The sequence below is a fragment of the Schistocerca americana genome, chromosome 1 (assembly GCF_021461395.2).
Source record: "Schistocerca americana isolate TAMUIC-IGC-003095 chromosome 1, iqSchAmer2.1, whole genome shotgun sequence".
Classification (NCBI taxonomy): Eukaryota; Metazoa; Arthropoda; class Insecta; order Orthoptera; family Acrididae; genus Schistocerca; species Schistocerca americana.
Genome location: NC_060119.1, coordinates 858396130 through 858411355, shown reverse-complemented (window position 1 = coordinate 858411355; position 15226 = coordinate 858396130). Strand labels below are relative to the sequence as shown.

Sequence of the window (15226 nt, the reverse complement as noted above, 5' to 3'; positions counted from 1 at the left end):
GTTTGATCACCAACAAGTGATGATGTGGTACACTTCATCATACGTCATCCGCCCTGATGCCACCCATTCCGACCACGGGCCCTCCCCACGGGCGCCACCCAGCTGCAGCATAGGCCACCTGGCACGATGGCCATTGTTGGGAGTCCCAATGCCCCAGGGTGATGGGCATCTACTCCTTGGCATACATGGAGAGTTAATGGCACAGACATCAGCAGAGCGATCCCTGTGTAGTCAGGGGGCTACAACCAACAGGGTACATGGCGGCCCCACCACAACAGACTGGCTACCGTGCTGGATAAAAGGTGAAAAGAATTCCATGGTCATCATCGGCACAGAAAACGACACTGCATAGTGGGTGGAGGAAAATGCACCTAGGAAGGTGTCCTCACTCAAGCGATGGAGGATGAGTAGGACTGCAATGCCACAACGAGAAAGTGAGCTAAAGATCTCAATGCACAATGGACACGATGCACCATGTAAGGCGCCCTTCCCCAATTGGCTTGCTCTTCAGGAAAATTTTGAAAAATTGAGGTCAAACCCTACAGGGGATCATCACATAAAGGCCAAAAGGTGTGAGACTCTTTTTAGATACCTCTTACAAAAGGCAGGAATTCCTCAGGCCTATTCTAACCCCCAGACCCACAGGGAGGGGGAATTATGTAGCATACACTGTGTCATACTAAGTGCCACTGTAAACAGATGTCATGTTTCTTCTGCACAAGTATTCTTTGGAATTGGTTTTATCTATTTCCATATCTCCATTGCCTCAGACTCCTGGGACTGGCTTCGTCGCACTGCTTTTATTTGCAATATGACTGCTTCTCATGATGGATTTTAAGACCTTCTAAAGTATGTAAACCAGGAATTGTCCTCAGCTGTTTTGGAATGTTGTACAAGGCCTACACCCTAATATTTGTAGCAGCATGCTAAGTACAGCTCTCCAGTTGGAACCTAAAACATGTCTACTCCATAAGCCAATATACAATGTCTGGCAGAACCTACTTCATGTACCAAATTCCAATATAAACCTTTCCTTTCTTAAGCATGTTTGTCTTTATTATATCTATGCCTCATGTTAGCCATTATTTCTGTAATTCTGTATCCGCTAGATGCAAAATTAAAAATATAAGGGGAAACAGCAAACAAAATAATATTTTTGACATACAAAAAATACTGTTTCTCATAAAAAACAATAACAATCTCTCTCTATATATATAAAGTCATGTAATTGGACAGATAAAAGATGTACTCAGCAAGCAGCAGCAGGAGAATATAAACATAACAGTATTTACATCTGCAAGCCTTTGGAGCCAGTGGCTCCTTCTGCTGGTGGAAGGAAGAGTGGTGAAGGAAAAGGACTAGTGAGGCCTAGGAAATGAGGGAGTTTGGAAATAATGCAGAGAACCCTGGGTCAGGGAAGACTTACTGGATGGGATAAAAATGAAAGACTGATTGTTGGGGACTCCACTGGACAAGATTTTAAAATATTATGTTTTCAAAAACTGATTATTTTCGTTCCCATGTATAAAAGGAAATGTCTTGACTTATTCACTGACTCATCACCCAACCCAAACTGCTAAGGATAGAAACTTGAAATTTGGAGAGGGTGTTTATCTTATATTATAGGCTGAAATTTGGAAAGGGTGTTGATCTTATACTGTAGGCATAATATAATACGGGATTTTTGGAAATTTCATCCCTGAGGGGGTGAAATAGGGGATGAAAGGTTTTTTGAAAATATGCCACAAAGGCAATTTTAAAGCTAAGACTACAAAAATTGGTATTTGGTTTCAGTCAGAAATTAAAAAATAAAAAGAATTGTGTGTTTCAGTGTTTATGCAGCCCCCAAGAGACTGAAAGTTTTTTTAATAATTTGTTATTAAAGAAATACTACAACATTTTTAAAGCTGCATCTATGAAAATTGGTATTTGACTTCTCAGTTTGAAATTTAAAAAAAAAAACGTGTTGGGGATGAAAGTCTATGAAAATATCAATAGGCAGGATTTACAAAAACCTCTGATTTCAGCTACCAGAATTGCTTTCTAGTCAGAGGTACATCCAAAAAACACCATGCCTCTATGGTCTTAATTACCATGAAAAGTTGAGGTGTTGCAATTTGTGAACTAAATCGAGGAAACCTATTTAACAGTCACCACAACAAATCAGCTTTGTCAGAATTGCATAGAAAAAGAAACAGATCTTCAATGCATTACTTTTGAGTATGACTTATGTATTTTTATAAAATTATTTTTGATGCAGTTATTAATGCAAACTAATCATCAGCGATGACAAAATAGATACAGTACCGCATTTAAATGCGACTCCATGTATAGGAGTGTTTATTTGCAATACAGTGTGTAGATTTACACGTGAGAAATGGGTGTAAATATAAACAAATTTGATAAAAGAAAAACAAAAAAATCTGTGCAAACTATATAGTAAACCTAGCCTTAATGATCACATATTAAAAGGGCTCTAATTCAATAAAAGAACAAAGTTTTATTCAATGGCAAACAATGAAATGATTTCGTTTCCTAATACCATACAAACTGGGTTTAGTCCTATATCATTCCTTTTTGTAAATAAACTATTTCTTACATATTAACTTAAGAACATATGTCCCTGCAGATCAACCAAAAGCGCCAGTTTAAATTTGGGTGTCAAAACCCACAACAGATACATGTGATTATTCAGTTTGCATATGTAGCAACCACATTTGAAACCACAACAGCTGTGGTTGGTTAGTATGCAACATAACCAACAGCCACACTCCTACAGAATAGTTATTACACTAACAGTACATTCATTTGAAAACCAAGTTGGGTAGCACAGTTGGACATTTCTCAAGATATTTCTGAGATTCTCTAAAATTTGGATATTTTTCTTGAGCTTCTTGAGTGAGACAACTTCCTGTTCCTACATGACAGTCTCTAATGCAACTGGGGCTGCTTCAAAAGCCATTAAGTTCAACTGTATGTAGCACACCTTGAGGCTGATGGGCTGTTATAAAAATTTGCACAATCCTATTGATCTGAGCAATCAAGCCCAGATCCCTGTGAGGTAGAACGTTCCACTATCATATTCAGTTACTGCCACATGAACATGCAAAAAGTTATGGCATTAACAGGCTGGGAATAATCAGAACATGTGCAAAGGTTATGGTATTAAAGGACTGGTGGCACTGGCCAGCCACTAATGTGAGAACTCTTTTCTTGCCCACCAACACTCACGCAATGTTGACCTAGTTTCCTCAGTTGCTAGGCATTTGGTGAGACACCAATGGTGTCTGTAGCTTATTAAACACTACAATCAATGTTACACATGTATCAGCCATGCTGTAATTCCACGAATTAAAAATATACTAAATTCTTGATGCATTGTGAAATATTCTATAACCCTGTGCCATTGACACCACAGTTTAGATGATTAAAAATTAAATGAATGAAGTTACCTGATACTTGATGATTAGATGGCCCTCTATGTAGAATGTGCATTATCTCCCGTCCATTTATGAAAGTGGATCACCCACATCATTGTCTGATCTACTGTTCTTAAGAGCAAAATCTAGTCTAGGTACCACCCACATGGTGCCAAGTTGTTTTCGCTACACTGTAAAAGTTTTGCTGGAAGACCTTACACATCATCCATACAGTCCCTATGTGATTTCCATATTTTGATGCTCTGAAGAAAGGCATTCACAGCCATCAACTTGCTTCAGACAAAGAGGTGCACACTTGGGTATATTCACGGTTCCACAGGTAACTGCAAATATTTTTACATGGTGGCATTGGGATACAAACGTTACCAGTTATGGCAATTAGTTTTGAAATAACAGATACTTCTGTCTCATTTTAATTAGACTGCTCCTCATAATATTCGACACACCCTATCCAGTGCCTATCTTTTAACCCACCACAGTTGTATTCCTCACAATAAGTGCCTCTGAAACAACAATTTTCAAAATTCTTATATCAATTATGTTAAGAGTTTCATTTTAATACCTTATTTTAATTCGGGATGGGGAAATGTGGTACACAATGTACACAAAACTTCATACCTACAACAGTGTATTAGGAATTACAATATCAGGCATCCAAATGGTGTAATTTTAGTTGTATTTCAACATTCCAACAACAAAACATAAATTTTCTATTAATAACCACCACATTCAGTAATTTAATTCTGAAATTTGGTGGAAAAGGTATTGTATTTAAATTACCTTACAAAAAATTAAACTTTATGTACAGTTTGGTATTGTTCATTCACCAAAAATATTTCATGAATCTGACAATTATTCTACCTTCCTGTGCAGCTCTATGACTAGTATTGAGCAAAACTTCTTAACTACAAATAACTCATCAAAGTAAAGGACAAAAGGTAGTACCAGAATGCATATTGTGCCTGTCAAAATTTAAAAAAGGAATGTTGTTTAGATCTTTACCACACAAAAAACAACTACAAAAAGAATAAAAGCATAACTGAAAGTAGCTTCTGAAAATATTCACAAAATATGCAAGATAATGGCTTAGTGAATTACTGAATATTTATGTATCACTTCTGAGATTTGACCCTTCGATATGACGTTTCCTATTTTTCACTTACTAGTTGCTATGCCATTGTATACAATATGGAAACTCTTACTGACAAATTAGGAATAATGAAACAAGAACAAAACAGTAGCAAGAACATTTTACTACTACACAGAAACAAAAAAATATCATTACATGCAAACAGAAATCACTGTGAGATAAAATCCAAACTAAAATGTAAGACATACAACGATGGCAAAAGAAACAATGTTTGGACTACTGGTTGCTGTTCTGCAATAAGTAAATTTAAGATAAAATGAAAAATAAATTATGGAAATGGTTTTATTTTGTAGAGTTGAGCTGCCAGGAAGTTCAAACTGAATAAAATTACACATAAAAAATCTATAAACACTGCTGCAGATAAGCCACTGAGATATCAATTGGTGTTATCATCTCCATTATTTCTTCGTGAACGGGCACGATTTCGGCCACCTGAAAATAAGGAATTTTCATGTACACAATAAATTTCTTGAAAATATGATAAATGACCTAATGATGAAATCTTATCTAGTATTACCCAGTATCATTTTCAACACATGCTTCATACAGTGTCTGCTTGTCACTTTTAAAGCACATAAGGCCACTGCTATGATTTAGGGACTTGTATTAATTTGACAATTCTATGCATTTTTCATAACATACAATTTTTTTTGCAAAAAATTTTTCTTCATCATGGAATGTCATTTAGTTCATACATGATCTGTAATGACACAACAAAATGACTAAATCAATGCAGTATGTCATAGAACTTTTACATGCTAAAGTTCAGTTACTCTGGTTACAGCAACAGCTTAACAAATTGTCAGATACATTTCAGAGATAATACTTAACTTGAATATTTAAGGGATACTACTTAACTTGAATGAAAAGGTCAAAGAAAAAATTCTACCTGTCATGAAGAGAAGTAGTAACAAACATTCTTTACAATATGCAGACATGCAGTTCTGTAAAAATTCATTTGTTTGTATGTACTGAAGCAGGGACACCTATTCAGACCATACAGTTTACATAATAATGTGATCAGCTATAGAGAGCAGTCTGGATTTTCCATAAAGTTCAATAGCATACAAGATCTTGATCTGAGGCAGTTAAAGACACTAGAGCATTTCCTTTGGAGGACTGGTCACATGTACAGTATGTCACAGTTATTGAACCGTCACGGTAGTCAAAACCGAAATCTGACTTACCATTATAACAAGATTCACATTGACAATCCCACTGTATCCAAACAAACATTTTATTTAATATCAAAGATGTGATGTGTTATGTGCACACAATCCACACCATTGCAGTCACCACCTACTTTTGAGAAAATACAACAGCACATTTGTAGCTGTGTTCCAGCATCGTATCAACAATCAAAAAACAGTTATGTTCTCCATACTGATGTGGATGACAAACGTCATCCCATACAATATCAATGTCATGCTCACTTCTAAATTTACAACACGCCTAGTTCCCTTCGGTTCATCTTTTCATGCATGCACAGGATCACATATGGGTTTACAACTTCATGACATGACACGTTCATGGTGAAGCCACTTAATTTGTAATTATATCAAAAGGTACTCTTAGGTGCTAGGTAATAAGTGATTTTTCATGCTCTGTTCACCACTTGCGGGGAATGTTCAACTTTCTTTGATAAAGCTGTATATAATAATTTGAAGATGACATAATTACGAAGTATCATTCTGTAAATTTAATCATTAAGGTTCTTACTTTGATTGGTTGTAAATTTCATTTTGTTTGCGTGCTTCATTAATGACATTTTGGAAACAACAGTACGTGAACAGAGAAAAGTCACTGGAAATGCAGTATTCTATTACATTTGTATTCTTAAACTGTGCACAGAAGGCATAGAATATAGAGTTACAGACTACTTTGTGAACTCTGTTGTCCCCCTGTAATCAATCTCTCTCTCTCTCTCTCTCTCTCTCTCTCTCTCTCTCTCTCTCTCTCTCTCTCTCAAGTTCTTTGCAACTTATGTTCCCCTCAGTTGCTTCTTGTAACTACTCTCTTTATCACTAGTTCTTAAAATATGTGAATCATCTTTAACTGTTTTAAACTCCTCTTAGTCCTTACACTTACTTCTTGCTCTCTGCTAACTACTGAACTACTTCCTGTTTACATAGTTTATGAAAAATACTCTAGAAAAAAGTTTAGAATTTGGTGAGGTAAAAGATGAATACTATGCACATGAAAAAGAAATCAGTCAAAGTAGAAAGAAAAGTAATAACTCATTATCTTATGACACATGGTTGGATAGGTATATTGTTGACAACAAATAAGGAATTGCACAAGTGAAAAACAGTATTATCACTGTAATGAGGAACAACTAGCACTCACCTTTCCCAGGGGAGGCTTCTAAGGATTACTGCAACTGTGAGGGATTCGAGTGTATAAGGCAGTTTCCCATGGGGTAAATTATGTTGACTTTTAGCACAGATAGCAACAGTGACGTGTTGGGCCTTGCTAGGTCACTGGAGGGAGTTGGCACCACACTGCACATACAAATCACTAAATTCCTGTAAATCCGGGGACAGTAGATGAGCTGTGATGCCACGTTCAATCATATTCCAGTTGTGTTTGATCAGGTTCAGATCTGGCGAGTTGGGGGGCCAGTGCATCAGTTGGAACTTGCCACTGTGTTCCTTGAACAACTCCATCAAATGCATGGTGTCGTGACATGGTGCATTATCTTGTTGAAAAATGCCACTGCCATCGGGAAACATGATGGCCTTGAAGGGGTGTATGTGTCTTGCAACCAGTATATGACACTGCTTGGCCATCACGGCGTCTTGCAAGAATTCCACTGGGTGCATGGATGCCCATGTGAATATTCCCCAGGACATAATGGATCTTGTCTCCATCCCGCAGTACAAATGTCAAGAAGCTGTTCCATTGGAAGATGACAGATTCACTCACTCCCGTCGGCATGATCAAGAAGGTATCAGAATTCACCAGACCATGCAAAGCTCTGCCACTGTGCCAATGTCCAGTGCCAATGGTCACATGCTCATTTCTGTATTCAGACACACTTGTACTCTGCCCAGCACTAAAGTTTGCTTGTTTTGCCACTCTGCCCAGCCTATGCCACCCTGTTTCTGCAATTAGAGTTGGCCGCCCAACCTCACGATGCCTGGTGTGGTTTCACCTCGGTTTTACCACATGTTAAAGACACTCACCACAGCATTCCTTGAACACTCCAGAAGACGTTCAGTTTCCAAAATGCTCATGCCAAATGTCTGGGCCATCATAATCTGCCCTCGGTCAAACTTAGATAGATTGTGCATCTTCCCCATTCTACACACAGACAGCATGCTCACTGATACTACATACACTATGCATGTGACTGACCAGCAGTCATTCCTCACCAGGTGAAGCTGCTATCACCTGGATGGGTTTATATCGATAGTAGGTCAGTGGTCATAATGTTCTGGCTGAATAGTGTAAGTTTCATTCTCTCAGAATGGGTATTTTCTGCTTACCAAGCAAAGGTGTTCTAGTCTTCTTGAGTTTTTCTTATCATAAAACTGACCTGTTGTGTTATTCCTGCCTCCTTCAATCTTTTTTACTGCCACAATTCATTTTATCATTTTAATTTTAGTTTTACTGCGAATTTCACAGAATCCTACAAACTTTCTAGTTAAACTTGTTGGTTATATTCTTTTAATGTATTAACAGAATTGTAGCATGAGTTTTTTCATATCCAAAAATATGTTGGCACACTTATGAATTTCTTTATTTGCCCTTAGGCTCTTTCTTCCTTCTTCAGTATAATTTGGACCCAAAATTTTCCAGATTACATTTCATTCTCCTTTTGGATCATCATCATCATTATTATTGCTATTAATCAGAAAAAACTGTTTTGACTTCAAATTGTTGATCTCATTTAAGTGAAAACAGTGTGGAGATTTACAGGTTTCTATAGCGTGCTATTAAATTGCAGAAATTATATGTATAATTTGATAATTCATAAGACTTTGGTTATAAGGTAGGATTATTGCTGAAACTTTCTTGGCAAGAAAAAGATTTTGCTAATGACTATGAATAAGATGTCACCTCAAACAATGTGCTCTACCATCTGAGATACTGGCAGAAGTAAAGCTGTGAGGACCGGGCGTGAGTCGTGCTTCGGTAGCTCAGATGGTAGAGCACTTGCCCGCGACAGGCAAAGGTCCCAAGTCCGAGTCTCGGTTGGGCACACAGTTTTAATCTGCCAGGAAGTTTCACTTTCAATTTTCTATTAATTTCACTATAAAAGCATGTACAGCGATTGCATCATGTTTCAGGCTGTCGGTTATTATACAGTAGCTGATGCTGCTGATGTCCAAGTTATTTCTGAAGTGCACAACAAATGAGTGTAAAGTTGCTTGGCTGTTATTCCAGTGAACACCTTGAGCTGCATCTTGGACAATGAAGGAATAATTTTCAGCAAAGTCCCTTAATATGATCAGTTCAGTTAGCTTACAGCTTTCTTTTATGCATTTTAGGTGCTTGCTCTAGTGCTTTGCAACATAATGATGAGTGAAAAGTTTGTCAATTTTTGGAATCAGATCTTCAATAAAATCCTCAGTGGTCATCTGCTTGGTTTCTAATGTATCTCTATCAGTGTACACCCACTGTTTGAACTCAGTGGTATCTTCTGGATCACTGTCTTCAAAACTACTTTCTAAAAACTGTTACTGTAGTTCTTTTCCCAGGCAGATTTCAAGGCGATGAAGCATGCAGTCTTTGGATTCCAAATCACACACTGTTTTAGTGAATCAGACTCTTATAATTTTCTTTAATTGGAGTGCTTGCAAGCATCAGTTTCACATTTTGGCATAAAGTGCAAACACAAACTGAGTGGGTTCCTGCAGCACCCACAGTGACGCACCATTTTGGCCTCAATTCGCAAAATTTGGAAAATTCAATTTCAGACCCATGCTGAAGTCGATATGCAGCAAACATGTCTTTCAAATTATTCAGAAGAAGGTAATTTTGAGTCAAAACTTTCTTTCCTTCTATTCTGATTGATACACACTCCTTTTTATGTGGACAAATTTGGCTAAATTCCTCATTCTGAAAAAAATGTTACCACTCTTTCTTTTATGGCATCTGGAATGTTCTTTGGCAGAGCTAATACACCATTTTCTGTCTGTAACTTCCTAGCTGCTTTTACCACCTCTCTGAAACACCAAATTTTTGCATTGTCTCTTTTATAGTCCAGTTTTTGCAATTTTTGGGGCTGCCTCGACAATTGCAACTTCTCTTTCAATACTGTAATCAGCTGCTTATAATCTTCACAATTAGGACACGTCTTGCGTGTACTAGGTGTTTTAAGATCTTTTGGGGCGAATCCTCCAGCAGTGGCAATGTTATTCGCAATTGCCTCTTGAGCTTCATTTGCTTTTAGTTTTGCATAACCTTTCACATCCCTTTTTGATACACTCTGAAATTTTAGAGAGGAGACCCCAAAAGCAGTTAGACTTGAATTGACTGATACTTCTGGATATGCTTCATCTTCAGACTGGTTTGAAGGTGATTGTGATTATTCTGCTTTCTTTGCTAAAAATTGTTTTCTGCAAGTTGGACAGATCTTCTGACCAGGTTTCACATTGCTCTTAGTCATGGCTTGCAATTGTTTTGCTGTTTCCACAGTGACAACCCGTAAACCCTCTCTAACAGAATGGTTCTTTGCACCAAACAGATTACAACAAGATCTCTGTAGAAAGTCATATCTGTCCGCAAGTATTGCTTTGTGATGAAAACATATTTGTGCATTTAGTAAGACGTATCTCACTTCTTTGGTTTATTAATTCCTGTTGCTCTACTGAAAATTCTTTGATTGGAATGAAGCCTTGTAGCTGTGTGTATGTTTTCAGATGACATGCAGAATTATCTGCACGGCCAATGACACATGGTACTGAAACCTCGTTGATATCCATTACACTACAATTAAATTTATGCTTCCAATTGCCATTTGTTACAATATTAGATAAAGTAGAAGTGGTGTATATTTCCAACTGAAAAATATTAAACAATCATAAATAATGGGAACTTCCTTGAGAATACAACAGAAAAAAATTAAATGACCTGATAAACATTCCTAAAGAGTCAACCTGTACCTAGAAATAATTTTTACTAACCGAAAAAAGATGTTTATCCATTAATGACAACACACTTTACATCATTTTAAGAGGCAAACACAACATCTGGACACTCTTCACTACACAGCAGTGTGCTTCAGACTGATTGTTGAAGCATGTTACCAAACTCCATTGTTGACACTAAACTTTGCTGACACTAAACTGGCCTGCCTCCAAAATAAAAACAACTTTTTCTGATCACACAAGGTGAGCTCAGATAACGCAGTTATGATTTGAGTAATCTAGATGCCACTTGCAGAGCTTTATGACATGCTGACAGGTTGCAGATAACCAAAGTATCAGTTTCAGAAAGTTATTCTTTCAGTAGATACAATGCAATAAAGTATAGTCAAAATTTGGCACGACAAGATTTATGAGCCACTTTGATAGCACACCATGTTGAATTTGCCATAGTTTGAGCTTTTGTTTTACAGATAAGATATTGTACCCAAGAAGTTGAACAGGATCAAGAAGTTTCACCACAAGAGGTCCCTTAGATACTGAACAATGGCAAAACAAAGTTGATCATTTATTCATTTCAGTCGCCATGTCAAAAAACAAGCCTTTATGAAAAGGTGGCTAGTGGCCCCACCATACTACTTATGAAGCTGTAATTTGGCAGTGCTTCATGTAAGGTCTATATGTACATCCTGTAAAAATTTCATCAAAATTGGAGATGGTCGAGTGGGGACCCTTAGGCCACTTGACATGGAATGACCCTATTGCTTGTCTTTATTTTACATCCTCTTTACTTCTGATACTGTTAGTTATTTTGATTCCCAAACTGCTATACACTTACTGCTTTTTGTCTCTCATTTTCTAATCTATGAGGGCATACTGAAAAGTAATACCTCCAAATTACAATATGTGACGCAAATTACTCAGTCAGCTTTTCCACTTCACTGATGAATGTTGCAATCCTATGCCACTAGACAGCTCTGAATTGTAGAATGTGATGTAATGATGTGTAACGTAACTATGCTGGTGTATGGCAACACCCTCACAAAACTGAAAGCGCAAATTCAAAGTCTTTATCCACATATAAAGCACTCACTCCTTCTGCATGACAATGTCAGACCACACACGAGTGCTGCGACATCTGCAACAATCGGATGCTTTGGGTTCACTTTCATTGATAATCCTCCATACAGTCCCAACTTGGTCCCAGCCAATTTTCATTTGTTTCCAAAAGAAAGAACACCTTCGAGGACCTCGCTTTGATAGTGATTAAGCGGTGGAAGCAGAGGTGAGGTAGTAAATTATGTGAAACATCCTACAGTGACAGTATCAACAAACTGGTCTCTCGTTAGGAGAAATGTTGGGTTGGGTTGGGCTGTTTTGGGGGAAAAGACCAAACAGCGAGGTCATTCGTCTCATTGGATTAGGGAAGGACGGAGAAGGAAGTCAGCCGTGCCCTTTCAAAGGAACCATCCCGGCATTTGCCTGAAGCGATTTAGGAAAATCATGGAAAACCTAAATCAGGATGGCCGGACGAGGGATTGAACTGTCGTCCTCCCGAATGTGAGTCCAGTGTGTTAACCACTGCGGCACCTCGCTCGATGGGGGAGAAATGTGTTTGTCACCACGGTGACTGTTGAGAAACAAATATGTAGACCCGAAGAACTGAGATGTAGAATGTTAATAAAATTTCTTTTAAGGCACAAAGGAATTAATGACATTACCTGCCAGTGGGCACTGATTTAAACCGATGTAGAATGTTGAAAATTTGTGCTAGACCGGGATTCAAACCCAGGTCTCTAGCTCACTAGGCAGATTTTCTGACCACTGTGTCATCCAGACACAGTGTTCACTGCAACTGCACGGACTACCCTAGCATGCCTCCCACCAGATCCAAATTCTCAACCTATCCACACACTACTGATGTAGTTCTCCTTGACCATTATCCTCATTACTTGTGGCATTTCATCGATTCCCATAAGAGTTGAAGTGTAGTGTGCATACACAAGAAAGTGATCAATTGGTCATCTTTGCCTTAATTATAAGTGATCAATTGGTCATCTTTGCCTCAATTATGTATGTCCAAAAGCACACGCACTACATATAAAATCTGTTTTATTTAAAACACTTTAAAAGTTTTCACAAAAAAAATTTGCAGGCATTACTTCTCAGCTCATCCTTGTAATTCCTTTAGTATCACCAAACATAATTTCATTACCCTTTTTTACTTTTATTGATGTTCATTGTATAGCCTCTTTTTACTACCCTTTTATTCCAAGTCCTTTGCTATCTTTAACATAATCACAATGTTGTCAGCAAACAATAAAGTTTCTATTTCCTCTGGCTGAATTTTAGTTCATTTTCCAACTTGATTCATAGTTTTCTTTCTCGATTTTTCTTTGTACAAGTTCAACTGCATGAGGCAACCACCTAGTCTCACACTGTTCTCCATTACTACCTTCCTTTAATGTCCTTTGACTTTAATGATTGCCGTCTGGTTTTGTATAAGTAATAGATAACCTTAAGCTTCCTAGGTTTCATCCCTGATTTTCGAATTTCACATAGTATCTTGCAGTCAGTATTGTCAAAAGCTTTGTCTACACCTACAAATGTTATAAATTTGCGTTTGTCCTTCTACAACCTATTTTCTAAGATAGGTCACAGGGTCAGTATTGCCTTGCGTTTTCCTACATTTCTTTGGAACTCAAACTTATCTCCCCCTGGGCTGGCTTAAATAAGCTGTCCCAGTCTTCTGTAGATATTTTGTGTTAGTATTTTGGCTTGTTAAAGCAATGGACTGACGACACAGCAGACATAACTTAGCTTCTTTGGTACTGAGATTATTACAGTATTCTTGAAGTCTGGGGGGTATTTCACCTATCTCATATATTCTGAATACTAGGTGGAACAGTTTAGTGAAGAATGGTTCTCCTAAGGGTCCTACAGTTCTCAGGAAAAGTCATCTAGTCCAGGTGCTTTGTTTTGATTTTGGTAATTATAGTACTCTGTCAAATTCTTCTGCAATATTGCATCACTTATGTTATATTCATCGAATGCCTCTTCCTTGCCATAATATTTTTTTAAGTTTCTTTCCTTTATGCAGTCCTGCTATATATTCCTTCCACCTTTCAGACTTCTTTTCTTTGTTTACTTCTGGCTTTCCATCTGTGCTCTTTATGTTCAAACACCTGCTTCTCTTTTTTTAAAAGGATTCTTTAATTTTCTTTAAGTGGCAGCTGGAGTAAAACAGAATGATCATCTCTCCAGAGCCCCATTTAACTTAGCACCGCATAACAGGATGTGAACAATATACCAAATAAGTACAATAATGATGAAATTCAGTCCAATGTGTGCATACACAGATGACATTGCAATTACAGCAAAAGATTCACACTAATGAGCCAAAAAGTTATGTGCACTGTCCACCATGAGATTAAATGCAGCTTGGTGCTGTTGCAGGCATGTGATGTCGTAAGAAACATATGTAAGCAGTACAAAGATGAATGGGAAAATATTTTAGCAGTGGCACAATCTGCAAGTGAATAAATATACAGAAATAAGCAACAGTGACAAAGGGCAGACTGATACCCTGCAATGACTGAGAATTCTCAGAAACTGCGAACTCGGTTGGCTGTTCACATACTACTGTCATCAACATCTGTGAAAAGTGGCTGAAGGATGGTGACACCACAAATAAGCGACAAGGTGTAGGACATACACGCCTCATCACAGAAAGTATAGGCTGGAGGCTTGCTCCCTCTGTAAAGCACGACAGGCAGTGGCTGGCAGCAGATCTGATGACAAGGTATAATGCTGGTGCAGATACAAGTGTTCTGGAGCCATCATATAGCACACACTGTTGGACATGGGTCTCCGCAACAAATGTCTCCGATGTGTTTCCATGTTGACCAACGGCATCAACAATTACGATTGCAATGGGCACAGACTCATTGAGATTGGACCCTGTCACCTAGTCAGATGAACTACATTACTTGTTACAATGGGTTGATGGTTGCGTCCGGACACAAAGCCATCCAAATGAACGCCTGCAAAAAACATACACCGATGGGGGACATGCACCTGGGCTTCCATGGGATCTGTGGCAGCAGTTATGGACTATGTGAACATTATTGCAGAACAACTTCATCCGTTCATATCAGATGTCTTCCCCGACAAGATGGCATCTACCAGCAGGACAACAGACAACGTCGGAAGACCAGAATTGTGCTGCAATGGTTTGAGGAGTATGACAGTGAATTCACTGTGACGTCTTGGCCACCAAATTAGTCCAATTTAAACCCAATGGAACACATCTGGTATGTTATTGCCTATCAGGCACTAACTCCGTACCAAAAAACCAGAGGCCCACTATTTATGGGAACAGTGTGATGTGTGCGTAGACATCTAGTTTTACATACTTCCCTGTCAAGCATGTGTTGAAGCTACTGTCAGGTGCACCTAAATGCTATTAACACTTTGGCAACCAAGCCAGAGCATAACTCAGGCTACAATGCTGTGTTCAAAAGACTATACCCAAGTATAACTCA

The 15226-nt window shown here is 38.1% G+C and overlaps 1 protein-coding gene across 2 annotated transcripts in view; it reads right to left on the bottom strand.

Moving 5' to 3' along the window:
- Nucleotides 1-3842: 3842 nt before the first annotated feature.
- LOC124613679 (DDB1- and CUL4-associated factor 6-like) overlaps nucleotides 3843-15226 on the bottom strand; it is a 180711-nt gene continuing 169327 nt past the window's right edge. For both annotated transcript variants that reach the window (XM_047142399.1, XM_047142406.1), the window contains exon 15: nucleotides 3843-5022. In XM_047142399.1, the coding sequence (XP_046998355.1) occupies nucleotides 4967-5022 (56 nt within the window). In that variant the 3' untranslated portion in view covers nucleotides 3843-4966. The remainder of the gene's footprint in view (nucleotides 5023-15226) is intronic.